This window comes from Microcaecilia unicolor, chromosome 12 (genome assembly GCF_901765095.1).
Source record: "Microcaecilia unicolor chromosome 12, aMicUni1.1, whole genome shotgun sequence".
Taxonomy (NCBI): domain Eukaryota; kingdom Metazoa; phylum Chordata; class Amphibia; order Gymnophiona; family Siphonopidae; genus Microcaecilia; species Microcaecilia unicolor.
In genome coordinates, this window is record NC_044042.1 from 48,396,456 (window position 1) to 48,423,892 (window position 27,437).

The window sequence follows — 27,437 nt, forward strand, 5'->3', positions numbered from 1 at the left end:
GCTGGTGTGTCCCAAGGCATGCATTGATGATCATTAGACTATGCATGCTGCACTGTCACCATTTAGAACATAGGGAGAATAGTGTGAGCATATTCCAATGTTGCTGACTGTACTGGAACAACAAGCATTTTCAAAACTCTTGGGCCAGCACTTCCTGGCTGGTGATTGAAATGTCCTTGAAAGACACATCGTAGTAGTCCTGAGCAGGGTTTATATGTACTTCCTACTGGTCCAGTTTGCTTATGTTCCAGTTAAAGCTTTAGAGAGAGTTGCCACCAAACTGCCAAGGATCAAATGGTCAGGCTCCACCCATAGTCAAACTAAGAAATCATAATAGCAACTACTTCAGCTATAAAAGCTGCACAGAATGTGTCAATAAATGTCTTTAGTGTAGATCCAGACTTTTGAAACCCGCAGGAGCAACATACTGACCTCACATTACACTAGATCACTAGGCAGTAAATGATGGTTGAGTTTTGAAAATGCTTGTCTAGGCACAGGTTGTAGATGGTGGTTGGCAGTGGAGGGATGGGCTCCTCAGGTTATCCAAAAGAGACAGAATGGCAAATACATGGAAAGGAGGGACCTCATAAGGGGGATAGATGCTAAGGAAGAGCAAAATGGACAGCTGGTGAGGGCAAAGGTTCAGCATGGGAAAGGCGTAAGGGTTAGAAGTGATGTGAACAGAAAAGTATAGGAGGTGGTGGAAGTTGGAAGGGTAGTAGGGAAGATAATGGAGCAGAGGGGAGGGTGAGAGCTGAGATGCCAATGAAGGGAAATCAATAAAGAAAAGATGAAGATAATGAGGGAGAAAAGGGGAGGAAGATGCAGCATTGGTCCCTAGTGGCAGAAGTAAAGGAACAATCTGATTGTTGTGCCACTATCCTCGAGAAACATATGTCTCCTTTAAAAATATTTAGAACACTTGTAGGGTTCTTCTGGAGCTGTACTGGAATTTTAAAGAAATAAGTATTTTGACATTTAAGAACTGTTTAAACATACATATCAAAATTTCCATTCCTCCTCCCCCCCCCCCCATGCTTATTTCCTAAATTGTGATTTTTTTTTTCTACCAGGGAAAACTGTTGGAATTCTTAATAAGGTGGGCGTGCCACATAGGTTAGTGACGACCCTCTAAGCTGAGTGTGCTTTTCACAGCCTTGCTTTTTTTTTTTTCCTTAGGACTCAACTGACTGGGATCTTACAGCAGATTAAGACTGTGCGAGGCACCATGGCAGGGCTGTCCATGGAAGAGTTGTGTCAGTTGGTGGCAGCGAGACTGGTGGAGCAGCAAGAGAGCCAGCAAGTGAGTGAAAATTGATTCAAGAATTGTTTGTGAAAGGGGTGCAGAGAGGATGAGGTCAACTAAATGGTTGGGGGAAGAAAGAGTTTTCTTGAACTCTAACCATGTGTGCACAGAGGGGAGACTCTGATGTGAGGGTGCATACTGTTTCCAATCTTGGAGTCATGGTGGTGGAGGGGGGGGGGGGTGGGGGCAAAGGTGTAATTCTTGAGATTCTAAATCCTAAACTGGGTGTAATACTGCTACTGTGCCTGTAATGTTTATAACTGAAGAATTTTGATTTCATATTCTCTGTCAGTTATAGAATACTAGGAAAAAAATGCCTGTTTCTGAGCGGAATGAAACGGGCGCTAGCAAGGGGCCCCCTCCCTCCCTGTGGCGTTTCCGTTTCGGCCCTCGAGTGTCATAGCTCCGCCCTCGACGTCATGACGTTTTGACGCGAGGGCGGTGCAGACACTCCAGGGCACACCGGATATCTCGGGCGCCTCAACTTCCGTGGAGGCTTCAGAACGTTGGGGTTGCCTTTTATATAGAGAGATATTTCTGAGCTTTAGCTGTACTTTCACTACAGAAACCACTGGGCCCGATTGGTACGCCGCTATTCCCTGCTCCTCTGACACACATCAACTCTCCACTCTTCCTGCCAGCAGCTCAGCAGCCATATTCTAGAAGACTTTCACAGGTGAGGAACCTCTATATGAACACAGTCCTTATAACAGTAAAGGAGCCGGGAGTGCTGTAGAGGGAATAGTTAATGAAAAGGAACATGAAATAGCAGGCCATATTCCTAATGTGAGAGGAGGACACAGATTCCAGATGACTCTAAGTCTGAAGATTCCCAGCTTATTCCACACATGCCTTCTCTTCTGCTATCTCTGGTATCTGTGTGACAAACACCATGGACCAGAGCACGAGTAACCCAAAGCTTGGGTGATGTTTGTAATAAGGGAAGGTAACTAGGACAACTGTTTCTTGGGTCACTCACTGAATCCTTCAGCCAGGAGTCTAAACACTGTAACTTTAGGGCCCAAGCTCCCAAATAGGGGAAAAGTGCCTGCTGCAAATTTGAGAGAACCAAGGAGAAATCGTACAGGTTCTAATTTATTGCTTTTCATTCTTGGTCACAGTCTCCAGTTGGCTGTAAGCTGTGTCTCATGTGTCAGAAGATTGTGCAGCCCAGTGACCTCCATTTGACGCCATGTACCCATGTTCTGCACAAAGAGGTAAGTCACTGGTGACAGAGCAGTTACAGTTGATAAGGAACAATGACTGTAGCCAGGTGTGGGCTTTAGAGACCTGAGTCAAATACACTTAATTTTCTGGCTTATTTCTTTTTTGTTTTCTGCTACTTTTGGCTCTAGCCAGTGAAGTCTTCTTTCACTCTCACACATAGCTCTGTCACCTATCTCAGTCCTGTCTGCAGCACACCCACTACTGTGATTAGGAATGTAAAATATTAACCATTTACAGTGGTGGAAATAAGTATTTGATCCCTTGCTGATTTTGTAAGTTTGCCCACTGACAAAGACATGAGCAGCCCATAATTGAAGGGTAGGTTATTGGTAACAGTGAGAGATAGCACATCACAAATTAAATCCGGAAAATCACATTGTGGAAAGTATATGAATTTATTTGCATTCTGCAGAGGGAAATAAGTATTTGATCCCCCACCAACCAGTAAGAGATCTGGCCCCTACAGACCAGGTAGATGCTCCAAATCAACTCGTTACCTGCATGACAGACAGCTGTCGGCAATGGTCACCTGTATGAAAGACACCTGTCCACAGACTCAGTGAATCAGTCAGACTCTAACCTCTACAAAATGGCCAAGAGCAAGGAGCTGTCTAAGGATGTAAGGGACAAGATCATACACCTGCACAAGGCTGGAATGGGCTACAAAACCATCAGTAAGATGCTGGGCGAGAAGGAGACAACTGTTGGTGCCATAGTAAGAAAATGGAAGAAGTACAAAATGACTGTCAATCGACAAAGATCTGGGGCTCCACGCAAAATCTCACCTCGTGGGGTATCCTTGATCATGAGGAAGGTTAGAAATCAGCCTACAACTACAAGGGGGGAACTTGTCAATGATCTCAAGGCAGCTGGGACCACTGTCACCACGAAAACCATTGGTAACACATTACGACATAACGGATTGCAATCCTGCAGTGCCCGCAAGGTCCCCCTGCTCCGGAAGGCACATGTGACGGCCCGTCTGAAGTTTGCCAGTGAACACCTGGATGATGCCGAGAGTGATTGGGAGAAGGTGCTGTGGTCAGATGAGACAAAAATTGAGCTCTTTGGCATGAACTCAACTCGCCGTGTTTGGAGGAAGAGAAATGCTGCCTATGACCCAAAGAACACCGTCCCCACTGTCAAGCATGGAGGTGGAAATGTTATGTTTTGGGGGTGTTTCTCTGCTAAGGGCACAGGACTACTTCACCGCATCAATGGGAGAATGGATGGGGCCATGTACCGTACAATTCTGAGTGACAACCTCCTTCCCTCCGCCAGGGCCTTAAAAATGGGTCGTGGCTGGGTCTTCCAGCACGACAATGACCCAAAACATACAGCCAAGGCAACAAAGGAGTGGCTCAGGAAGAAGCACATTAGGGTCATGGAGTGGCCTAGCCAGTCACCAGACCTTAATCCCCTTGAAAACTTATGGAGGGAGCTGAAGCTGCGAGTTGCCAAGCGACAGCCCAGAACTCTTAATGATTTAGAGATGATCTGCAAAGAGGAGTGGACCAAAATTCCTCCTGACGTGTGCAAACCTCATCATCAACTACAGAAGACGTCTGACCGCTGTGCTTGCCAACAAGGGTTTTGCCACCAAGTATTAGGTCTTGTTTGCCAGAGGGATTAAATACTTATTTCCCTCTGCAGAATGCAAATAAATTCATATACTTTCCACAATGTGATTTTCCGGATTTAATTTGTGATGTGCTATCTCTCACTGTTACCAATAACCTACCCTTCAATTATGGGCTGCTCATGTCTTTGTCAGTGGGCAAACTTACAAAATCAGCAAGGGATCAAATACTTATTTCCACCACTGTACCTAAGTCAAGTCCTATTCTTAAGTGTGAGAGCAGGAGACCTGCTTATGCTGGTCACATGGTGGCAGGCTGAGCTACTATTGCCTAGCCCAAGGAGCACAGGGCACATTGGGGAGGGGAATAGGGAACTTGCAGGTATGTGTCCACATGAGTCCTTCTGCCCAGATGACATCAGGGGTATTCCTTTGAAGCTGTAGTTGACTCTTCAATATCTTTATCATTTAAATGGGCTGTTTATGGTTCAGTAGTTCAAACAGTTCACTTTTTGAAGGATATTTATATCTATATATACATTAAGTAAATAAAATACTTTCACTGCACCCCACAGCTAGAGCTGTCAAAACACCTCACTCTTGTGCTGCAGGACACCTTACTTTTCCAGTACTAAGGTACATGGAGTACCCTGTTCTGATGACCCTCTCAGGCTGCAGAATTCCCATTTGAGTTTTTACTAACTCTCATTTATTGGTTTCAGTGTATAAAAGTCTGGGCCCAAACAAACAAGAATGATTCTTGTCCCTTCTGTCCAACTCTGAAGTGATGCATGAAGAAGAGGGTCCCATCTGAGGTCGCTGGATTAATGCAGCTGGGTGCCATAGCATCTCCTTCTGTAATGATTGTTCATATATAGATTTATGTAAACAGAAAACTTTATATTGGGATAATTGATAAACGTATGTGTGTGTATGTAGAAACAGAAGCAATGTGTGTATGTATAATCCTTTGAGCTATAAAGTATCTCATCTTTGATACTTCAGTATCAGTTTTGGGTTGTATAATCCTTGTTTTTTGCTTACTCCACTTAAAACCATGTTACTGGAACTCTAGCAGTTGCCTTATGGCTGCCATAAACCCAAGCCCCAACCAGCCTCATTTATGCTGCTAATACTTCAGTGTCTTGGTTTCTGGAAGGAACTAAATAGAAAAATGAATGTAATCTGCCAGGACTTCTGCTCCTGCTTAGAACTAACCCATCTGCAAACTCAGAAGACGACTGGTCCATCCATCTTGTCAGCTGGTTGGAGTAAGGCTCATATGCCATACCTTTATTTTGTAAGGAGTAAATATTCAGTCCATGGTGGCTTTATGCCCTGATATTCAATGCTGGGCCATGTCCAGGCATTGACATTGAATATCTGGGATTATGCGGCAGCTATCTCTTACATGGTTAAGTGCCAATATTCAGTACTTAACTGCCTGAGGACACCACCTAGATATAGGCCAGAGTTTTATGTGGTTCAATTTGGCTGCTTTAATTTAGGCAGTTAAATACAGAAGTGCCTGCGTGCCCCCCCCCCCCCCCCCAATAGCTGCTGTCCAGTTTCATGGTCAGTACTGCTGAATATTAGATAGCCCTGCACAAGTGATTTAACTGGCCAGAGCCTCTTCTGGCTGCTTATATCGCTTTGAATACGGACCGGTAAGTATTCTTTATTTTAACCCAAGTGTCATTTGACAAACTACATGGTAATATGAAGAATTGCTGCTGCAGTACTTCAGGCACATATGGACAGACATAAGCAAGTGCTGGTCTCTCTTGAAAATTTAATAACTTATCCTGTTAACATTTGGTATCCAAACATATAGACAGTTAAGGATATTGCAAATTATACAGCAGCAGCATGTGAGGAAAAAGGCAGCTCCCATCACTTACCAGACAAGCCTCCTATTCTCCCTCCCCCCCAAAGGTCTTCAGTACCTGCTAATGTTTGCCTAAGAAATCATTTGCAAAGTATAGCTTCTGGAATGTAGAATGGCCCTCTGTGGTTGTTTTCTAATAGTGTGGGCGTCAGCAGTGTTAGTCCTGGATATTTTAAGCTGGGATCTGTGCGGACTCTTTAGCACTTGGCAGGGGTGTGTTAAGGCTGCTGTCATTTTCACAATTCACGGGCATCGTACCTCACATTTTAATATCTATCATAGGATACAGATGAAAGGCTGGGTTTATATGGAATGAGGGATACATATCAATGCAAAGACAAATGGAGGGCAATTCTGTAACTAGGCACCATGATGGTGAGTGTTGGCTTAAACTCAGATGTGTGTGCAACCTTAAGTGCACTCACTTCTGCCAGGCATAAGTGAGTATGCCTAAATTATATGCATAGGCAGGAGACACCCCCCACCCTTGAAGTTATATACTAGCTAATGCACTTAAACATGCTATTTTAGAGAATAGCACATACACATATGCCTGTAAGTGCTATATGTCTCAGCACTTACATACATATGGCATGCATCACTACAGGTATGCAGTTATAGATTTGACCTTATCATGTTTATCTGTGCACACTAAAATGACTAGACTATACAAGTTCCAGAAACCCTTCTATACAGTTACTTCATCTGATATTAGGCAACAAAAACAAAAAAATATTGAAGTAACTTTTTTCCCCCTATGTTCTTAACAAAGAGCAGTACTGCTCTCTGAGACTTTCCATGTGGCGTGCAACAGGTGTTATTTACAGCCATAAAGGAGAAAGATGAGAGTGGGCTTGTGTTTTATGGCTTTTCAACAACCTGTGGCACAGCCCCAGGTACTAAAAAGAAAGGCATGAGCGCAAAGGGGCTTAAAGGTTATACATCCCTCTTCTCTTATATACCATAGATTGAGTTCTGAACCTCATCGATTAAGAGTTCCTCAAAATGTTGTGTGGATATTTGGTGTAGGTCATAGACTCTCCTTTTGCTAAAGAACATTTAGGGAACTAGAGGAGTAGAAGAGGGGAATTACATTTTAGAGGCGGCAGCTTTAGATGCTTCCTTTACACATGTTAATGCCCATTTTCATTGTATCTGTTACAGTAGCAATGCTGTCTGTGAGGATCAAGATCTTTATCGTAATTAACGCTTCTTGTATAATGATAGGTCAATAGCGTGGCAGGGTTCTGGCTGCAGCCAGAATAGTCATGGACTGTCCAAAATCATAATTCATCAAAGGAACAGAGCATCTAGTATAGCCTTGGCTGGCATCCTTAGTTTCACTCTCTAGATTCTCAACTCTTACCATTCTCTCTGCTGGCTACAAACAGTCTAAATATCTCACTTCCAAACAATAAAATGCCTTCCTCATCCCAAAACGCAAAGCATTTCTAGGGCAGTTGTACTTCCTGAGGAGTCTAGCTTCATCTCCATATCACACAGTTTCTTGAGGTACATGATTCGGGGCAAGGGAAAGGTACAGAGACCTGCTCTTCTTCCATTGGCTTTTTAGAGAAGTGTTTGGCGATGGAGAGTTTAAGAGGGGAGGAGGGCCACACCCCACACTGCATAGATATGAACTGTCTCAATGAGAATAGCTGTAGCACACACATTTTACTCCAGATTCAAACCAGCCCCTGGCCCCAGTTTGGGGTTCCAGTTCTCTTTCCAACTGCCACTGTCTTCTTGATCTCTAACCGCAGTATTCGCAATGGAGTCCCAGCCCCTCATTAGCTGCAGCGAGAAATAATCACTTCAACAATGATATGTCATCAGCAAAATCATCATGGCGATGTTGCCGGCAGCGGAAGCAACGCCACTGGAACACCATTAGGCAGAGGGGAAGCATGAAGAGGGCACAGATGGCTGCCATAATGTAAGCAATCGTCATCAGTGTGGACTCATCCGTTTGAGGGATGTTGTAGCCACAGTCCTCCATATCCAAAGCAAAAAATGGACCCTCCACTGCTGCTGTCCGGTACTCATCATGAGCTAAGAAGGACGGAGGGGGAGAGATAAACATGAGCAGTTAGCAAATTGACATGAAGGCTAAGCTCAGTATATAAATAGTCCTGTTAGCAAGACCTCCGTAAGTACTAACATCACCTAGATTAGAATCCCATATTCTTACACAAACGCATTAAGATGTACTCTGCATGGGGCACAGCTAAAGACAATCAGGGGCTCATTTTCAAAGCACTTACCAAAGTTAAATAGTAACCTATGGAACTTTTTAAGTTTAAGTGCTTTGAAAATATGCTGCTTCTACTAGGAACACATCTACCCATTGTTAAAATATCCTGGCAACTAGGAATTGGATCAGTGATATGCACCATAGGTCTTTGAATACAGGTCTAAATTTCCCCTATCACAGTGCTTCTCGAGCCAGTTGGGCTTTCAGGACCTCTGCAATGAATATGCAGGATATAGATTTGCAAGCAAATCTCTCTAAGCATTCATTGTGGATATCCTGACAAGCTAGGTGTGCTTCTAGGACTGGGGTTGAGAACCATTCCCTATAACAAATGCTGCAACCTGTCTCAGTCATCCAGTTCAATCCGAGTTCTCAACCCAGTCCTTGGGACACACAGCCAGTCAGGCTTCCAGGATACCCACAATGAATATACCCAAGATACATTCATTGTGGATATCCTGGAAGCCTGAGTGGCTAGGTGTGCCCCAAGGACTGGGTTGACAACCCTGAGTTAAGACATGAAAACCACTCTAGGGAAGGGATAAAGCCAGAGTGGCTCTTACCATGGCAGGTACTGACTGCAAACCCAATACGTTTCTGAGCACGGTCGAAGACCACATAGAAGCCTTCCATGATGACAGCTCCCATCACGCTACCTGTTGAAGACTGGGAGATGGCAAACTTGTAACAATCATCCTGTGAGGTGGCAACATCTTCCACAGGGCGCAGGTATTGCTGAGAATGACAGAGAAATGTCAGTGGAGACAGAACCAAGACCATGGACTCGATACTATGCAGAAGCCTTCCAACAGACTCTGACCACTTTTAGAAACTAACTCTTACCAATGGAGCTAAACAGTTTCAAAAGAGCCGATTACAAAAATATTGATTAGCTCTGCAGGAAAAAGCTGGTAAATCTAAGAAATGAGTACAACTGTGCTAACCAATAAAGGCTGACCTTGGAGAAAAAAAACACACTTTGGCTTTATGGGTCAGAATCTTACCTTGATAAGGACAAACCAAAAGGATTCAAATAATAAATAATTAAATGTGCTGTAGCACAGGAGTACCTGAAGCTATTTGCTGCTGAGAGAATATAAGCAGAACATTGGAGATCTCTTCCGGAAATGAGCTTAGTTTATCAAGCTAACAAAGCCGAAAAGCTTTGCTAAAATGAGGAAAAGTAATGACAGAGAGCTTTGCTGCTCCCTTTCTGAAGATAATGTGCAGGAGCTCCTTATTCAAACTCAAAAGTGTATCATCAAGTGGTCCACAGTTGGTAAGAGGTCAAAAACCAGAAGCACGGTGTGGAAAGGATTCTTTTCAACACTATCCTGTTTCTAGCGATGCAGCCAGTGCTCAGGCTACATGATTACAACAGCCTCCATTTCCTGCTAGGCGGTGCCTGTCTTTTCAAATAATGGTAACATTTTATTATAAATACACACCTGTGGAAGGATGGTAATGCGAAAGGACTGGTTGGTTGCCTCTCCCATCAGGTAAAGTGAGATAACTGGGAAGATGTGCCAGGGTGTGGTGCCAATCTGCCAGCAAACCAGCTGCTCACCCAGCCAGAAACCATCTGGAAACTTTTCTGTCTACCAATGCCAAAAGGAGAAACATATGAACTGTTAATACTGTTCCCCATGGACCTTCTTCTGATGGCTTAAAAGTTACACACGTACATACAGGACTTTATCCATTTATTCTTAATAAGGGCAAAGGGTGATGGAATACCACTGCTGGCACCTATGATATCGATTGGGGTTCAGTTATTTTCTCCACTGACAAATTCTACTGTTCCACAGAGTGCCTCTGAACATACCGTGACCTTTTAAGAAGCAGATCTAGTGCCAAAAAAATAAATAAAGCTCATGTAATTCTTTCCAACTTGAGTGTGTGACTGGCTGACCTGGAGGGAAGAGGGGTGGGCAGTCTTGAGTGGTACCCCAAACATTTGGTTTGTTTGGTAAGTATAATAAAAAGAAACAAAGTGCGATAATTTACCTAAGAGATGTCACTGTGGACAGTTTTCAAAACTATGGATTTTACAGTTTAATCACAGGGTGCCACTGTCCTACAGTATTGTTATACTTCTTCACTATTAGTTGGTGGCACACATAGCAACAAGTAGCAAATTTGGCCACTTTTTGAACTCCATATATATTTCCTCCAGTTCCCCCCCCCAAATGCCAAATTTTGTCCCTGTCTGTTAAATTTTCAGTTATTTTGTCTCAGACATTCTCAGCTCTTTGTGTATAATTTCTTTCCAAAAGCTTGGCTCTTCAACTAGGCCTTTAATGGAAGACGTAACAAACTTCTTAGTCTTACTCACAGGCACAAGGAGTGACATGGGCTGCACATACGGCAGCAGGACATGCTTATCCACTCCTACTTTAGCTAAAAATTTTAATCATCTCTCTGACCTCAGGTGCACCTTTTCTTAAATTAGTCACCTTATTTTCTAACTCCTCTTACTCTCTTACCTATCTATATGTTCCATCTTTGCTTATACCCTACACTGTCAATTAATATGTTCTATTACGTATTGTGTTGGCATTGTAAATAGTATCCTATGCTTTACTTTGTATTATTTGAATATTTTTACTGCTGTAATTATCTATTGCTCATGTTTGATTTATTCTTACTGTACACCACTTTGAGTGAATTCCTTCAAAAAGGCGGTAAGTAAATCTTAATACATAAATAAATTCAGTTGGGTTGGAAAGAATAAATAGAGAAAGGTGTTAGTCTTCCTTCAAATACACCTTTGTTTACTTTCAATGCTTTGTTTTGCTCCCCCCCCCCCCCCCCCCCAAAATCTGTTTTAATCCTCACGGGAGGTGTTTTGGAGTTCTTTTTATGATCGGCCTTGGAAGTATTGTTTGTACACTGCCAAACTAGTAGGCACGACTCAAACGGGAATAGAAGCTGTGACCTGCTGTTTCACACTGCTATCAACACTGACTCCTTTCTAACAATTTCATTGGTTAGGGGACAATTTCTATAAACCATGAGTGGTAAAGTAGGATAAACCTATATATTTAAGGCTCTGGATATCTATCAGCTCCCTTACCTCAAAAGTGCTCTCTTTTCCCATAATACTGCAATTGTCTCAGTATACCAAAGAAGTCTTATCCAGAAATTGCCTTGATGGTGGAATCAAATAAAAAGTGGCAGGTACGAGAGGATGAGTCACTGGCTTTGATAAGCCAAAATCTGTTTTGCAACCTGCTCAGGCTAGCAGGTCAGCAACACTCCCAGCCTGCAGCAAAGTAAAAAGTACATTGCCAAAAGTTCTCAAAAAGTTCCCCTAGGCTTGATGCTGCCTCCCCCCCCTTCGATACCTTACTCTGTCCACAGAACAGGCCAGGAGCAATGCCCCATAACATCTCTGCTGGCTCTGTATGGCAAAATAGTGGCAGCAGACCTGAGGTCGATGCCAGGAGCAAAGGGGGATTTCTCCTAACCCCTTTACATACTGCTGGGAGATATGGGTCAGGTATATTTATTTTTTACTAGGGCTGCATGTTAATTGTGATTAACGTTAATTATTAATTACCATTAATAATCATGTGCTGCCCACTTCCGTCCGTCCGTCCGTTCCGTCCCCCATGCATGGTTCAGCATCTCTTCCTCCCCTCTCGGACCTGCCTGTGGCTACAGTGGTGGAAATAAGTATTTGATCCCTTGCTGATTTTGTAAGTTTGCCCACTGACAAAGACATGAGCAGCCCATAATTGAAGGGTAGGTTATTGGTAACAGTGAGAGATAGCACATCACAAATTAAATCCGGAAAATCACATTGTGGAAAGTATATGAATTTATTTGCATTCTGCAGAGGGAAATAAGTATTTAATCCCTCTGGCAAACAAGACCTAATACTTGGTGGCAAAACCCTTGTTGGCAAGCACAGCGGTCAGACGTCTTCTGTAGTTGATGATGAGGTTTGCACACATGTCAGGAGGAATTTTGGTCCACTCCTCTTTGCAGATCATCTCTAAATCATTAAGAGTTCTGGGCTGTCGCTTGGCAACTCGCAGCTTCAGCTCCCTCCATAAGTTTTCAATGGGATTAAGGTCTGGTGACTGGCTAGGCCACTCCATGACCCTAATGTGCTTCTTCCTGAGCCACTCCTTTGTTGCCTTGGCTGTATGTTTTGGGTCATTGTCGTGCTGGAAGACCCAGCCACGACCCATTTTTAAGGCCCTGGCGGAGGGAAGGAGGTTGTCATTCAGAATTGTACGGTACATGGCCCCATCCATTCTCCCATTGATGCGGTGAAGTAGTCCTGTGCCCTTAGCAGAGAAACACCCCCAAAACATAACATTTCCACCTCCATGCTTGACAGTGGGGACGGTGTTCTTTGGGTCATAGGCAGCATTTCTCTTCCTCCAAACACGGCGAGTTGAGTTCATGCCAAAGAGCTCAATTTTTGTCTCATCTGACCACAGCACCTTCTCCCAATCACTCTCGGCATCATCCAGGTGTTCACTGGCAAACTTCAGACGGGCCGTCACATGTGCCTTCCGGAGCAGAGGGACCTTGCGGGCACTGCAGGATTGCAATCCGTTATGTCGTAATGTGTTACCAATGGTTTTCGTGGTGACAGTGGTCCCAGCTGCCTTGAGATCATTGACAAGTTCCCCCCTTGTAGTTGTAGGCTGATTTCTAACCTTCCTCATGATCAAGGATACCCCACGAGGTGAGATTTTGCGTGGAGCCCCAGATCTTTGTCGATTGACAGTCATTTTGTACTTCTTCCATTTTCTTACTATGGCACCAACAGTTGTCTCCTTCTCGCCCAGCGTCTTACTGATGGTTTTGTAGCCCATTCCAGCCTTGTGCAGGTGTATGATCTTGTCCCTGACATCCTTAGACAGCTCCTTGCTCTTGGCCATTTTGTAGAGGTTAGAGTCTGACTGATTCACTGAGTCTGTGGACAGGTGTCTTTCATACAGGTGACCATTGCCGACAGCTGTCTGTCATGCAGGTAACGAGTTGATTTGGAGCATCTACCTGGTCTGTAGGGGCCAGATCTCTTACTGGTTGGTGGGGGATCAAATACTTATTTCCCTCTGCAGAATGCAAATAAATTCATATACTTTCCACAATGTGATTTTCCGGATTTAATTTGTGATGTGCTATCTCTCACTGTTACCAATAACCTACCCTTCAATTATGGGCTGCTCATGTCTTTGTCAGTGGGCAAACTTACAAAATCAGCAAGGGATCAAATACTTATTTCCACCACTGTATCTCTTGTTCCCCCCTCCCCCTGTGTTCCTTTTGAAAAGCAAACAAGTCTTCAGTCCTGCAGTGCAAGCAGCAGCTGTACTCAAAGGCTGCCTGCAGCTTGAAGTAGGCCTTTCCCTTTGACCTGTTCTATCCCTTCTGATGCAATTTCCCGTTTTGGAAGGGTGGAACCAGTGGCGTGTGGACATTTATAGGAGGGGATTCAGTAGCTGCGCTAAACTCGGGGTGATCAACCTTGGCCCACACCAGGTTGGGTTTTCAGGATTTTCACAATGAATATGCATGAGATCTGTTTCATACAATGGAGGCAGTGCATGCAAATAATCTCATGCATATTGAGGAAATCCTGAAAACCCAACTAGGTTGCGGGCGTTGAGGACCAAGGTGGGGCAACCCCTGTGCTAAATATTAGTGCAATGCCTTAACCAAGGTTAATGCACTCACTGTTTATGCTGAATGATGTCACGTCTTGGTCTCTTTCTGAGAGTCATCTATAACATTTACCACTTCTCCTTTTACTTCTGTGTTGATTTGAAGAAACTTAAGTTCTGCATCACCACCACCTTTCTGAAATCTATCCTTCACAGTTCTACACCACATAATGTCAGTCTGTGTATAACTGCAGATCCCATCAAAAAATTGGGCAGTACAGACTAATATTTTGAGCCTAAAGCAGCAAGTTACTGTGTACTCACAAATGAGGCAAACGCAGACAGCAGCAGACACATGACCTTCAGGGTGCACACAACGAAATAAAATAAGCTTTGCCTTGTCACCCATTCCTTAAATAGGAGTGACTGGACAATGCAAAATCATTGTCACTATGAGCCAAACTGATGGTACAGCTCCCTGAAACATCCATGACAATGTCCTTCACTGGAAACAGAACCAGTTAACAAGACCACAAACACTGTGGCTTTGGGCTGAACTGATGGTACAGCTGCCTTCAACATCCATGAAAATTTCCTTAACACATGAAACAGAACCAGTTAACAGATCTCAATATATAACACTCCCAGAGAAACAAAGAGAGAGAAGTTTGGCGGCCACAATATCTTGCTTCTCGACCAAGAGAAAACAGCAAGGGGGGGGGGGGCCTCAGTGGCTCCTATGATCTGTTCCTGGCCAGATCCAAAGTATTCTAACCTCATCCTTCTCGATCTATCTGCTGCTTCTGACACTGTTGATCACAGCCTACTCCTTGATATGCTGTCCTCACTTGGATTTCAGGGCTCTGTTCTTTCCTGGTTTTCTTCTTCTCTCTCCTAGCGTACCTTTAGTGTATAATCTAGTGGATCCTCCTCTACTTCTATCCCACTGTCAGTTGGTGTACCTCAGGGATCTGTCCTGGGACCTCTTCTTTTCTCCATCTATACTTTTCTCCATCTATACATCCTTGGTACTCTGATCTCATCCCATGGTTTTCAGTATAATCTTTACGCTGATGACTCCCAGATCTACCTCTCCACACCAGAAATCTCAGCTGAAATCCAGGCCAAAGTATCAGCCTGCATATCTGACATTGCTGCCTGGAAGTCTCAGTGCCATCTGAAACTAAACATGACCAAGACTGAGCTTCTTATCTTTCCCCCTAAACCAACCTCTCCTCCTCCCCCATTCTCTATTTCTGTGAATAACATTCTCATCCTTCCTCGTAACCTTGGGGTCATCTTCGACTTCTCCCTCTCTTTCTCTGCACATATTCAGCACACTGCTAAAACCTGTCGTTTCTTTCTCTATAATATCACCAAAATTCGCCCTTTCCTTTCTGAGCACATTACCAGAACCCTCATCCACACTCTTATCACCTCTCGCTTAGACTACTGCAACTTGCTTCTCACAGGTCTCCCACTTAGCCATCTCTCTCTTCAATCCGTTCAAAATTTTGCTGCACGACTAATATTCCGCCAGTGTCGTTATGCTCATATTAGCTCTCTCCTCAAGTCACTTCACTGGCTTCCTATCTGTTTCCACATACAGTTTAAACTCCTCTTATTGACCTATAAGTGCATTCACTCTGCAGCTCCTCAGTACCTCTCCACTCTCATCTCTCCCTACATTCCTTCCTGGGAACTCTGTTCACTGGGTAAATCTCTCTTATCTGCACCCTTCTCCTCCACTGCTAACTCCAGACTCCGTTCCTTTTTTCTTGCTGCACCATATGCCTGGAATAGACTTCCTGAGCCGGTCCATCAAGCTCCATCTCTGGCCGTCTTCAAATCTAAAAGCCCATCTTTTTGATGCTGCTTTTAACTCCTAACCCTTATTCACGTGTTCAGAACCCTTATTTTATCAACTTCACTTTAATATTCCCTTATCTCTTGTTTGTCCTGTTTGTCTGTCCTAATTAGATTGTAAGCTCTGTCGAGCAGGGACTGTCTCTTCATGTTCAAGTGTACGCGTACGTCTAGTAGCGCTTGAGAAATGATAAGTAGTAGTAGTATCACATCAGTTCTCAATTGAAGGTGATGCTTTGGGACTGCCAAGCTCCTCTTGTTTTTCTGAGCCTGAGAAGCTCTCACCTCTAGAGAAAACAGCAAGAGTGGCTCAGTGGTTCAAACATATGACCTCTCAAGACCAACTCCTAAACAAATATGTAGACAAAAATTAAACTGAACTTCCAAGATGCCAGACTTTCAACACAATACAACACTAGAGAAACAGTACAGGAAGACAGACAACACAGTTTCTCTTTCTGTGGTGTTGCATGCAGGGGCACAGCTAGACCTTGCAGTGGGAAAGGGGCAGAGCCTGAGGTGGGGGGCATATTTTAGTCTGCCGCCCCACCGCTCTCCCCCCACCTCACTACCGCACCACACAGCAGCAAATAACTTTGCTGGTGGGGGTCAGGGGCCCGGATGACATTCCTTGTGGGGGGGGGGGGCAGGCCCCCGTGGCCCCACATAGCTACGCCACTGGTTGCATGGTGTGCAGAGACTGGCTTCTTAAGGATTCAGTTTCATTTTTTTTATTAACCTTTAGAGTAGGTGACACGCTACAACACTACTTTATCCTAAATTAAAAATAAAATTCTTTTTCTACCTGTGTAGTCTGGTCATTTAATTTTTCTAATCATGTTGATTCCAGTCTCTAGTGTCTTTCTGATTTCCTCTGTCTTCTCTTAACTCTCTTGCCAAGGTTTCCTTTTCCATTTGTCATTTTTCTCTCTCCTTCTGTCTTCTTCACGTCCTTCATTATATCCATATCCAGCATTGATCTTTTCCTTCCATTTTCTTACACCTTCTGCCTCTCTGTCCAAATTTCATTATTACTAACCAGTCTTTATTTCACTCTTTTTACAGCATCTACCTACAAGTTTCCACCTCTTTCCCTCATCCCGGCCCACCCATTCTCCTTCCTTATATTCCCCAAACTTCACTAACTCTGTCCTCTCCTCCTTCCATCTTTATTTATTTATTGCATTTGTATCCCACATTTTCCCACCTATTTGCAGGCTCAATGTGGCTTACAATGTTCTGTCATGGCATTCGCCATTCCAGGGTGAAAGATACAATTGGATTGCTTAGACAGCATGGATGACATTCTTGAGTTAAGCAAGTAGATACAGTAAGAAAACATATAGAATATAATCAAGTAGATATAGTAAGAGAACATACAGAATATAAGGTGGAGTAGTGATGATTTGCAGTTCTAGTCATTGATCATTGTGGTATGCCTTGAAGAGATAGGTCTTCAGGGATTTACGAAAGTTAATTCGTTCGTAAATTGTTCTTAAGTGGTAGTGCGTTCCACAACTACGTGCTCATGTAAGGAAAGCTGGACGCATGTATTAGTTTGTATTTTAGTCCTCTACAATTGAGGAAGTGCAGAATAAGGAATGTGCGTGCTCATCTTTTAGCATTTCTGGGTGGCAGGTCTATAAGGTCTGACATATAGGCTGGGGCATCTCCGTGAATGATTTTGTGAACTAGAGTGCAGACCTAAAACGTGATGCATTCTTTGAGAGGCAGCCAGTGTAGTTTGTCTCTTAGGGGTTTTTCACTTTTGTATTTCGTCTTTCCGAATATGAGTCTGGCTACGGTATTCTGGGCTGTTTGAAGTTTCGTGATAATTTGCTCTTTACAGCTAGTGTAGAGTGCATTGCAGTAATCTAGATGGCTCAGCACCATTGACTGTACCAGGTTGTGAAAGATGCTCCTTGGGAAGAAAGGTTTTACTCTTTTGAGTTTCCACATTGAATGGAACATCTTCTTAGTTGTATTCACATGATTTTCAAGTGTAAGATTTTGATCGATGGTAACTCCAAGAATTTTCAGGGTGTCAGAAATGGGAAGGGAAAAGTTTGGCGTGGTTATAGTAGTAACTTTACTTGTGTTATATTGTGAAGCAAGAATCAGACACTGTGTTTTTTCTGCGTTTTCAATTGAAATGCATCCGCCCATGAATGCATGATTTGGAAGCTTTGGTTGATGTTGATTTCGTTTAGGTCATGTTTGAACGGGATGTAGATTGTGACATCGTCTGCATATATGTATGGGTTGAGGTCTTGATTGGATAGTAACTTGGCTAAGGGTGTCATCATTAGGTTGAAGAGGGTTGGCGAGAGGGGGGATCCTTGAGGGACTCCACATTCAGGTGTCCATGGCGCTGGCGTTATTTGAGTTGGATATCACTTGGTAAGATCGTGCGGTCAGGAAGCCTCTGAACCATCTAAGAACGTTGCCTCCCACTCCAAAGTATTCTAGGATGTGTAGTAATATTCCATGGTTAACCATGTTGAAAGCACTGGACATGTCAAATGGTAAGAGAAGTATGTTGTTGCCGTTTGCAATTGCTTGTTTGAATTTATTCAGGAGAGTGACTAATACTGTTTCGGTGCTGTGGTTAGATCATCTCTCTCCTATTCCATCCTGTCTCCTTTCCATCCCCTCTCTCTCCTCTTATTCCATCCAGCATCTCCCTCTCTCTGTCCCTTTTATCTAGAGTCTCCTCCCTCTCCTCCTTTCATCCAGTGTTTCCGCACTCTCTCCCAATCCCTTCCATCCAGTATATCTCTCTCTCATCCTCTTTCATCCAGGGTGAAAAATAAGTAAAAATAAAATAATCACAATTAATACCTTTTATTAAATTTAGATATTAGATATGTATCATATGTCAAAGAATAAAGTGGTTGCTCAAAGCATATACTAACCACAATCGCTCAATTGCAAAACACTATGCACAACTTTGTGCAAAAACACACTCATAACCTTACTGTACCATAAATATTACACTGGGCAGACCTAATACACCAATATATCACCATACGGAAAATACAGACCGTCAATAATATGAAACAAGGGATCATAATACCACAATTCTCATGTAGAGCCACAAAACACCCTTTTAGGGTGGATAGTGTTCACAATGAGCTCCTTTTATTAATGACCATATATAGATCCTTCAAGAGGCAGTGTGTCATGATTTAGGCTCTACACCCTTTCTGATGTTTCAGTGCCACCTCAGTAAGGCCAACACACAATCTCACAAACTTGTGCAAAAACACATAACCTTACCAAACCATAATAGCACTAATTCCAAGGACAGGACGAGCTACAACCATATGTGTGGAAAGGCAGCACTATAATTACACCTGGATCTAAAACACCAGTACACAACCTAGTGAAACAAAAACAAAACAAAAAGGGCTGCAAATACTACACGCTAGCAGAATACTGCATCTTGATCACACATGAAAAACACATGACACAACAGATATGAAGGCCAAATACTGAACTGGAAAGTTACCTCAAGAAGCCAGACTCAGCATGCAGCAATACAAGAAAAATTGAAAACTGCATGCAAAATATCACAGATGCATATTTCCAAAAGATGACATATTCCAATTAATAAATTCTGAATTTAAAAAATGTTTTCTACCTTTGCTGTCTAAGCATTTAGTTTTTCTATTAGCTTTGGTCCCAGTGTCTTCTGTTTGATGCAGTGTCTTCTTTCCATTTGATATTTTTTCTCACCATGTCCACCATCCTCCTGTGTCCTTATGTGTCCTGTCTACCATCTGTAGCCCTGTCCCTATCCTTTCTCCATTTTCAACATCTGCCCTCAAAGTGTTCCAATCCAGCCCTTAAATTCAGCAATTTTCCCTCCATCCATAACCAGCATTTCTCCTCACTCCACTCCCCTCCATCCATGTGCATGTACTTCCTCTGTTTTCCCTCCATGTCCAGCATTTCTCCTCTCTCCCTTCTCCATCCATGTGCATCTTTCCTTTCTTTCCTTCCCTCCATCCTTGTCCAACATTTCTCCTCTCTCCCCATTTCCAGCAATTCACCTCTCCTGTGCCCTCCCCTCCATCCATCCATGTCCAGCAACTCTCCATTCTCCCCTGCCCTCTCCTCCATCCATCTCCAGCACTTCTCTTGTCTCCCTTGCCCTCCCCTCCATCCACCCATGTCCAGCAATTCTCCCTTGCTTCTCCCCCCATTGCAATATCTATCCCTCTCCCTCTTTCCCTCCCGAATGTAGTGTTTATCCTGCTCCCTCGTTCCTCCCCCCACCCGGAATGCAGCATTTATCCCTCTTGCTCCCTCTGTCCATTTTTTCCTGTTTAATGTTTCCTGTTGCATCTTCTCTCAGCTTTGCAAGAAGACACAATTTCAGCTCCAGTCCAATAGCTTTAGCTAAAGGAGGTGGTACTGCATTGCCAACCTGTCTATGCTTATCGAGAATATTTTCAAACAATCTGTAGGTATCTGGAAAACCTTGGGACCGGGCACACTCACGTACGCTGACCACACGATGCTGCTCTAGATGAAGAACACGACCCTGTTTGCCCATAAGCTCTGGATTGGTGACGGTGGTACTGAAGAAGCCTGCCCACTCTAGTCTCCCATACAAGCCTGCCCAGTGGTTGTGTCTGTTACCGGTGTGGGGCAGGCACCAGGGGATAAGGGTGCTGAACTGTCTGTCTGCTGGGTCACATGGTATACCTTTTTCACAGGAGCAGACGCCTCTGAGCACACCGGTGCTACTGCGCCCATTCTTCTTCTGGTGGTGTGTATACCTTAGTTTCCTGATGGTTGTACCATCTGAGAGCCGCACCTCTATGTTTGGCAAGTCGCGCCAGTCTCAGTCAGGAGCCAGAGGAACATACCTCATGCGAGCAGCTATCAGCGCACTCATATCCTTGCAGATGTGGTCCCTAAGAATGGGCTGGTACTGAGAACCTCTGATTTGCCTCTGGAACCAGGACTGAGGTTCCCCATTGTAGGAAATCTCAAGGGCAGAAGCCCCATTCCTAATCTCCGGCAGGTCTGACATGGTGATGGTTCGGAACAGACTGGAGTTTAGTCTCACAATGTTGTTGACAAACTTCTTGTCATCTACTATCACACTGAGCTGATAGGCCCGAGGTGCAAAGACATGCAGTGGCTCAGGGAACATGGGCAGCTTCTCTCCTGGAGCTGCTGCCAGAATAATGGCTCTTCTCCTCGTCTGAGCTACTCCTTACTGCCCAGCCTGCAGCACACCAAACGTGCACTGGTAGCCCATGCGCACGAGGGACTGCAGGGAGAGATAAACGGTTCATCGAGGGGGGGGGGGGGGAAATGAGAGAGAGCGGAGAGCCTTTCAGTAGCGGTGGCGTCGCGAGCTGATCAAATTATAGGGACTGCGGCACACCAACTTTATTACAGCTTGCTTCGGGGCTTCTCGTCATGACGCATGACGTGCCCCGCCTCCTCTGACCAGCGTTCCTGCTTCCGTGAGGGCTGGTCATATCATAAGGAAGGCTGGTCAGAGGAGGCGGGGCACGTCATGCGTCAGGCCGAGAAGCCCCGAAGCAAGCTGTAATAAGGTTGGTGTGCTGCTACCGGCAGCGATAGGCGTTCAAAATCACATTGGAGGGCGTGAGAGGGAGAGGGACTGCACTGCAGGGAGGGAGTGCGAGGGATAAACGGTGCTTCGAGGGCTTGCAGCTGGGGAGGCTTAGCCTCCCCAAGCCTCTTATACCGGGCGCCTATGGGCGCAGTCAGTCACATTCATGGGCAGTGCTAGCAATCAATCTGCTGACCAGATTAACAAAAAACAAAAAAAAAAGTTCAAAACAAAACAAAAAAGTATGTGGGGAGGGAAGAAGATTCACTGAATATCCTATGCATATGCCACTGGGTGGAACAGATCAGAGGGAAAGGCCCAGTGCAGGCCATAGGCAGCCTTTGAGTACAGCTGCTGCTAGCGCTGCAGGGCCGAAGACTTACTTGCTTTTTAAAAGATACACTGGGGGGGGGGGGGGGGGGGGGGAATAAGAGACGCAGGCAGTTCGGATGGGAAAGAGAGATCCTGGACTGGGTGGGAGAGAAAGGAAAGACACTTGCACTGGACTGTTGGGGGGGGGGGGGGAAGGGTTGAAGAGGAGAGGGAGGGAATTGATAGAGAACCATGGGCAGATCTGAGAGGGGAAGGAGAATGTCAAAACCATGTGTGGGGTGGGGGAGGGAAGGAATTGAGACATAACCACAGGCAGGGCCATGAGAAGAGGTAGAGATGCCAAACTGAGGGAAATACAGAGAAATAATGGACCTGGGGGTGGAGAGGGGGAGGGAAGGAAGAAAAAGGATTTGAATTCGGGGGGGGGGGGGGGGGGGGAAGAGTTGGAACTGGGGGCAGGACAAAGGAAGATACTGGGCCTTTAATCAGTAGGTTAGCCACAGGGGAGGGGCCTTGGGGACCCACTTGGCTGGTGGGGTAGCTGAAGCCCTGGCCAGCCGAAGAAATTCACTGCCTGAGTAACCCCCTTCCTACTCGTACTGCCTTAGGAGTGAGGAAGTCAGCAGCATACTTCCAGCCACAGACTCTTGCACGCCCCAAGCATACTCAGTTCGTGCCGGCATCAGCGGCTGGAGGCATACCAATGACTCTGTTACTCCTGAGGAAGTTCAAGGAGGAAGGGGCACCTTTGGCAGTGGATTTCTTCAACTGGCAGGGCTTTGGTATTTCTACCACAAAGGTAGGATATCTAATGTGGTGGGGGGGGGGGGGGGGGGGGAGGAAGAGGAAATGCGTGCTCCCCCAATAGACTGCTGGCTACATCCCCACAATTAAAAACTGTAATCAAAATGCAGCCCTAAATTTACATGGTGAGAAAAGGGCTTGAATCTTTAAAACAAAAAGGAAATTAAACTGGAAATTTTATTCAAATTTTCTGCTTTGTGTCCAAGCAAAGCACATCCTAGTGCACACAGGTAGAATGGAAGATCACCTGCATCAACCACTCTAGCAAGTAAAACACAAACACCAGGGGATAAATGGGGATAACATACTGTATTACTGACTGAGGAAGCCGTCTTAATGGATCTGACGGCGGCTTCAAAAACTTTCTTCGGGAGCCGGAGGTTGGTAGTGCCACTGTCCACGATACTCTTGTCATAATTGTACTGCAGATGAAAGAGAAAGAAAATAAAACTGTACTGAACCAAACAACTCACTAAAGAAAAGAAAGATGAGACAGCCCTCTGCCCCTTATGCTTGCCTGTGTGAGAATAGCTGCTTGTTTTATGATGAAACAAACAGTTCATGTGTGCATGCATGTTACTGAAGTACATGCAGGGGGAGGGGTCTGGGTTACACTCTCCGCACCTCCTTACAATCCATCTCCAAGTCTTGTCCGTTGATCTCAATCCTAACAATGATGACCTCATAGTACCACTCCTTCCGAATCGGTGTGTACCAGATGTCTCCAGTGTACAGCGAGGGATCTGTGCCACCAATGATCTGCAGCAGATAAGCAGGGACCAAAGCTTTTAGGGAGATGTGTTATTTCAGGCCCCTACCCCCACCCCACAACAAGGGAGGGAGGATGTGAAACTGAACGGCTGCTGAGCAAGATGAAAATTTTCAGAGGGAAGGAGTAGCCTAACGATAGAGCAGTGGGCTTACTCAATGACTTACTCAAGATCACAAGTAGGTCATTTAATCCTCCATTATCTCAGGTACAAACAGACTGAGCCCTCCAGGAACACAAAAATACCTACTGTACCTGAATGTATACTGCTTCAACAGCTTTCCAGCTTAATTCCCATTAAGAAGCTCCAAAACCACCACCTCTTTATGTGCCCTTTCACACTCACCCAGCTTCCCCGCACTTACCATGCTCCCACCCACAGAAGGTGAAGTTTCAGATGTTTCAAGTGGCAAGCCAGCACCACAGAGCTGCAGAGAGAAGATATTGGAAACACGTGTCTGCTTCACCAGTGAATCAAAAAATGGCTCCAGAGACTCATCTGGCTGCAAAGTGAGCAAGAGAAACCAGTGACAAATTAAAATGTGAGCTTGCTGAGCTCCCTTTCCCCACTGTTCCCACAGAAACAGTCAACTGTTGGCATCATGGGCCAAAGCTACATGACTCCTCTATCACTTTTCCCTCGTGTTCTTTTTGTACTTTTATTATATTTGTTCTTTTGAGCTTTTACTGGTAATCAAAACAGAGAAAAGAAAAAAGATTATACCTTTTTTATTGGACTAAATACATTTTTTTGATTAGCTTTCAAAGGTAACCCTTCTTCGTCAGATCGGAAATAAGCAAATGTTGACAAATAATATATAAGTGAAACACAAAAGCATTCCGATGACAGTCTCACAGGAAGAGGGTAGGGTGGGTTAGGTGAGAAATGGGGAGAGCTGGGTGGGCGACAGACAGGGAAAGATGGATGGTAGATGAGGGTAACAAAGCAGTAGAATTTTATGGTTTATAGTAGTAGTTTATAGTAGTACAATAAAAAGGTATCATCTTATTTTCTTTTCTCTGTTTTGATTTATTTCTATATATTACCTTTAAAAGTGGACTAACACGGCTACCACACCAGTTTACTACTACTGCTACTATTTATAATTTCTATAGCGCTACAAGGCGTAAGCAGCGCTGTACACCATACACAAAAAGACAGTCCCTGCTCAAAAAGCTTACAATCTAGATACCTGAGCTTTTATTGTAAACTGCCCAGATACCATTCATACTAGTTCTCTTAAGGGCCGATGCAGAAAGGCTGGTGGTAGAGCCACGCATGGATGTCTGAGAGCCTGGCTTCTACCATGAGCATAATACCGTGATATGCAGAAAATTTAATGCATTCTAATTTTATGTGTGGAAAACTTGCAGCTAATGGGAGGGGGAGAGAGAGCACGTAGGATGCATGTGCTGAAAGTTTTAAATGTAAGTGCAGGTTCTTGTGCATATGTCCAACAGAAAAAATGGAAGTGTCAGCATACATTGGTGCCTGTTCTTTTCTTTTACACCTAAATATAAGCCTTGCAATTCATGTGCAACCAATTCTTGCAAGGCTCATATTTAGGTGCACAAGAACAGGCCCCAATGTGTGCTTTCACTTTTGTTCAGATATGCCTGTTTGCTTTTGAACCTTGCAGGGGCTCCTTCAGGTTGCAAAAGAAGACAAAAAAAAAAATCAACAGCTAAATCTCAAAACGAACTACTTTCCACGAACCTCACTGCCCTAGATTTGTCAAACAAAATTCTTAAAGTATCAAAAGCCCCCGTTCCTTCGCTGCATTGTTGCAGAACACTCAGTGGCTTTATTTAGCATGGATTTTAACGCAATGTGTGGCCATGTAGTACACACAGGTCAAGACCTGCTCTCAATCCCTCGCGGCATTGTTTGGCGCAAACAACCAACCTTCAACCCTCAGGAACTGTGTGGTTAGGTCTGTGGAAGCTTTCTACATCGGCCCCTCAGCTTGTACAATGCTCCATAACTTTTCAGAACAGTAGTCAGCATTATCAATGGTTTTACCCTCTGAGCAAACAGGTACAGCCTGTAACTGTCCTTATTTGCCACCACTTCTGTCTAAATATAAAAGAGCGAGTAGTGCTTACACCACATTGATCAGAACAACTTCCATAAACTGGAATCAAGAGGAATATCAGAACACATTTTTTTTTAAGACTCAAAACAGGTTATCAGGCCTCTTATAGGGTATCCCATTACAAGACCAATCCTTTAAAGTTTTATATTCATCAATCTCTCCTCTGTATGTCTTATTTAAAAACTACCAATCAACACCAATTTTGTAAAAAATTACAAATATAGTGAATATCTTTGTCAAGACACCAGCTGCTTGCATGAAGCTAAGTGCTTTTGTTTTGAGATCACTATTTTTGTGTAATTTTTTTACAAAATAAATTGATATTAATTGACTGGTAGTTTTTAAATAGGACAAATAGTTTATGGAAGTTGTTCTGATCAGTGTGAAGCACTACTCCCTCTTTCATTTTTGGAATTTTGGATATTGTTGAGTGTGAATTGCTATACACTGTATTGTGTAGTTGTGTTTCACCATTGCTAGACAGCGGGTCTTCCTGCTCCCAATGTTTGAAGCCCTTAGGACTCTGTACAAAAATGTTACAAAATCATAATACCATAAGCAATGTTTTCCTAGATGTAACAGTTATCCAGATAAATTTAATCTATTGTACCAGGTGTATGCCTACAGTGGGCTCAGTCAGCATGTGTATGCACATGCACACCAAGTCTCCGTGTGTGCTATCCATATGGTTATGTGTACTAGAGCTCAGTGTAAACAGGTGTGTGTACAATCACTGTGGATTGAAATTCCATGTGTAAAGGGGAAAAGGATAGTGATAGGAGTGTACTACCGTCTGCCTGGCCAGGATGTACAGACGGATGCAGAAATGTTAAAGGAAATTAGAGATGCAAACAAACTGGGCAACACAATAATAATGGGTGATTTCAATTACCCCGATATTGACTGGGTAAATGTAACATTGGGGCACGCTAGGGAGGTAAAATTCCTTGATGAAATCAAGGACAGCTTTATGGAGCAGCTGGTACAGGAGCTGAAGAGAGAAGGAAAAATTCTAGACCTAGTCCTTAGTGGAGCGCATGATCTGGTGTGGGAGGTAATGGTGCTGTGGCCGCTTGATTAACAGTGATCATAATATGATCGGATTTGATATTAGCTTTGAAGTATACATAGGAAATCAAATACGTTAGCATTTAACTTTAAAAATGGAGACTATGATAAAATGAGAAGAACAGTGAGCGACTGCGAGGGTCAAAAATTTACATCACGCATGGATTTGCGTTCCAAGACATATGACCAAAGACTTGCTGACCTGAACATGTAGGAAAGGAGGAACAGGGGTGATATGATACAGACGTTCAAATACTTGAAAGGTATTAATCCGCAAAAAAATCTTTTCCGGAGATGGGAAGGCGGTAGAACAAGAGGACATGAAATGAGATTGAAGGGGGGCAGACTCAAAAAAGATGTCAGGAAGTATTTTTTCACGGAGAGGGTGGTGGATGCTTGGAATGCCCTCCCGCGGGAGGTGGTGGAGATGAAAATGGTAACGGAATTCAAACATGCGTGGGATATGCATAAAGGAATCCTGTGCAGCAGGAATGGATCCTCAGAAGCTTAGCTGAAATCGGGTTGCGGAGCAGGTGGGGGGAAGAGGGGTTGGTGGTTGGGAGGCTAGGATAGGGGAGGGCAGACTTATACGGTCTGTACCAGAGCCGGTGATGGGAGACGGGACTGGTGGTTGGGAGGCGGGAAATACTGCTGGGCAGACTTATACGGTCTGTGCCCTGAAAAAGACAGGTACAAATTCAAGATATGAGTTTATCTTGGGCAGACTAGATGGACCATGCAGGTCTTTTTCTGCCGTCATCTACTATGTTACTATGTTCAAAAACACCATCCTGGAAGCCCAGGCCAAATATAATCCGCGTATTAAAAAAGGAGGACGGAAGACCAAACGACAGCCGGCTTGGTTAAAAAGTGAGATGAAGGAAGCTATTAGAGCTAAAAGAAAATCCTTCAGAAAATGGAAGAAGGAACCGACTGAAAATAATAAGAAACAGCATAAGGAATGTCAAGTCAAATGCAAAGCGCTGATAAGGAAGGCTAAGAGGGACTTCGAAAAAAG

The 27,437-nt window shown here is 44.1% G+C and overlaps 2 protein-coding genes across 4 annotated transcripts in view; one reads left to right on the top strand and one right to left on the bottom strand.

The window, feature by feature from the left end:
* The window catches only part of RNF214 (ring finger protein 214), a 34,661-nt gene extending 29,542 nt beyond the window's left edge, over positions 1 to 5,119 (top strand). For both annotated transcript variants that reach the window (XM_030220869.1, XM_030220868.1), the window contains exons 13-16: positions 1,183 to 1,306; positions 1,875 to 1,985; positions 2,431 to 2,526; positions 4,838 to 5,119. In XM_030220869.1, the coding sequence (XP_030076729.1) occupies positions 1,183 to 1,306; positions 1,875 to 1,985; positions 2,431 to 2,526; positions 4,838 to 4,903 (397 nt within the window). In that variant the 3' untranslated portion in view covers positions 4,904 to 5,119. The remainder of the gene's footprint in view (positions 1 to 1,182; positions 1,307 to 1,874; positions 1,986 to 2,430; positions 2,527 to 4,837) is intronic.
* Positions 5,120 to 6,757: 1,638 nt separating this feature from the next.
* Positions 6,758 to 27,437, bottom strand: part of BACE1 (beta-secretase 1) — a 48,377-nt gene continuing 27,697 nt past the window's right edge. Inside the window, exons 4-9 of one of the 2 annotated variants that reach the window (XM_030220969.1) lie at positions 23,621 to 23,758; positions 23,111 to 23,245; positions 22,807 to 22,908; positions 9,706 to 9,855; positions 8,821 to 8,992; positions 6,758 to 8,055 (exon numbers count right to left, since the gene is read on the bottom strand). In XM_030220969.1, coding sequence (XP_030076829.1) covers positions 7,814 to 8,055; positions 8,821 to 8,992; positions 9,706 to 9,855; positions 22,807 to 22,908; positions 23,111 to 23,245; positions 23,621 to 23,758 — 939 coding nt within the window. In that variant the 3' untranslated portion in view covers positions 6,758 to 7,813. Of the gene's footprint in view, positions 8,056 to 8,820; positions 8,993 to 9,705; positions 9,856 to 22,794; positions 22,909 to 23,110; positions 23,246 to 23,620; positions 23,759 to 27,437 lie in introns of both variants that reach the window. The other variant, XM_030220968.1, reaches the window with a different exon arrangement.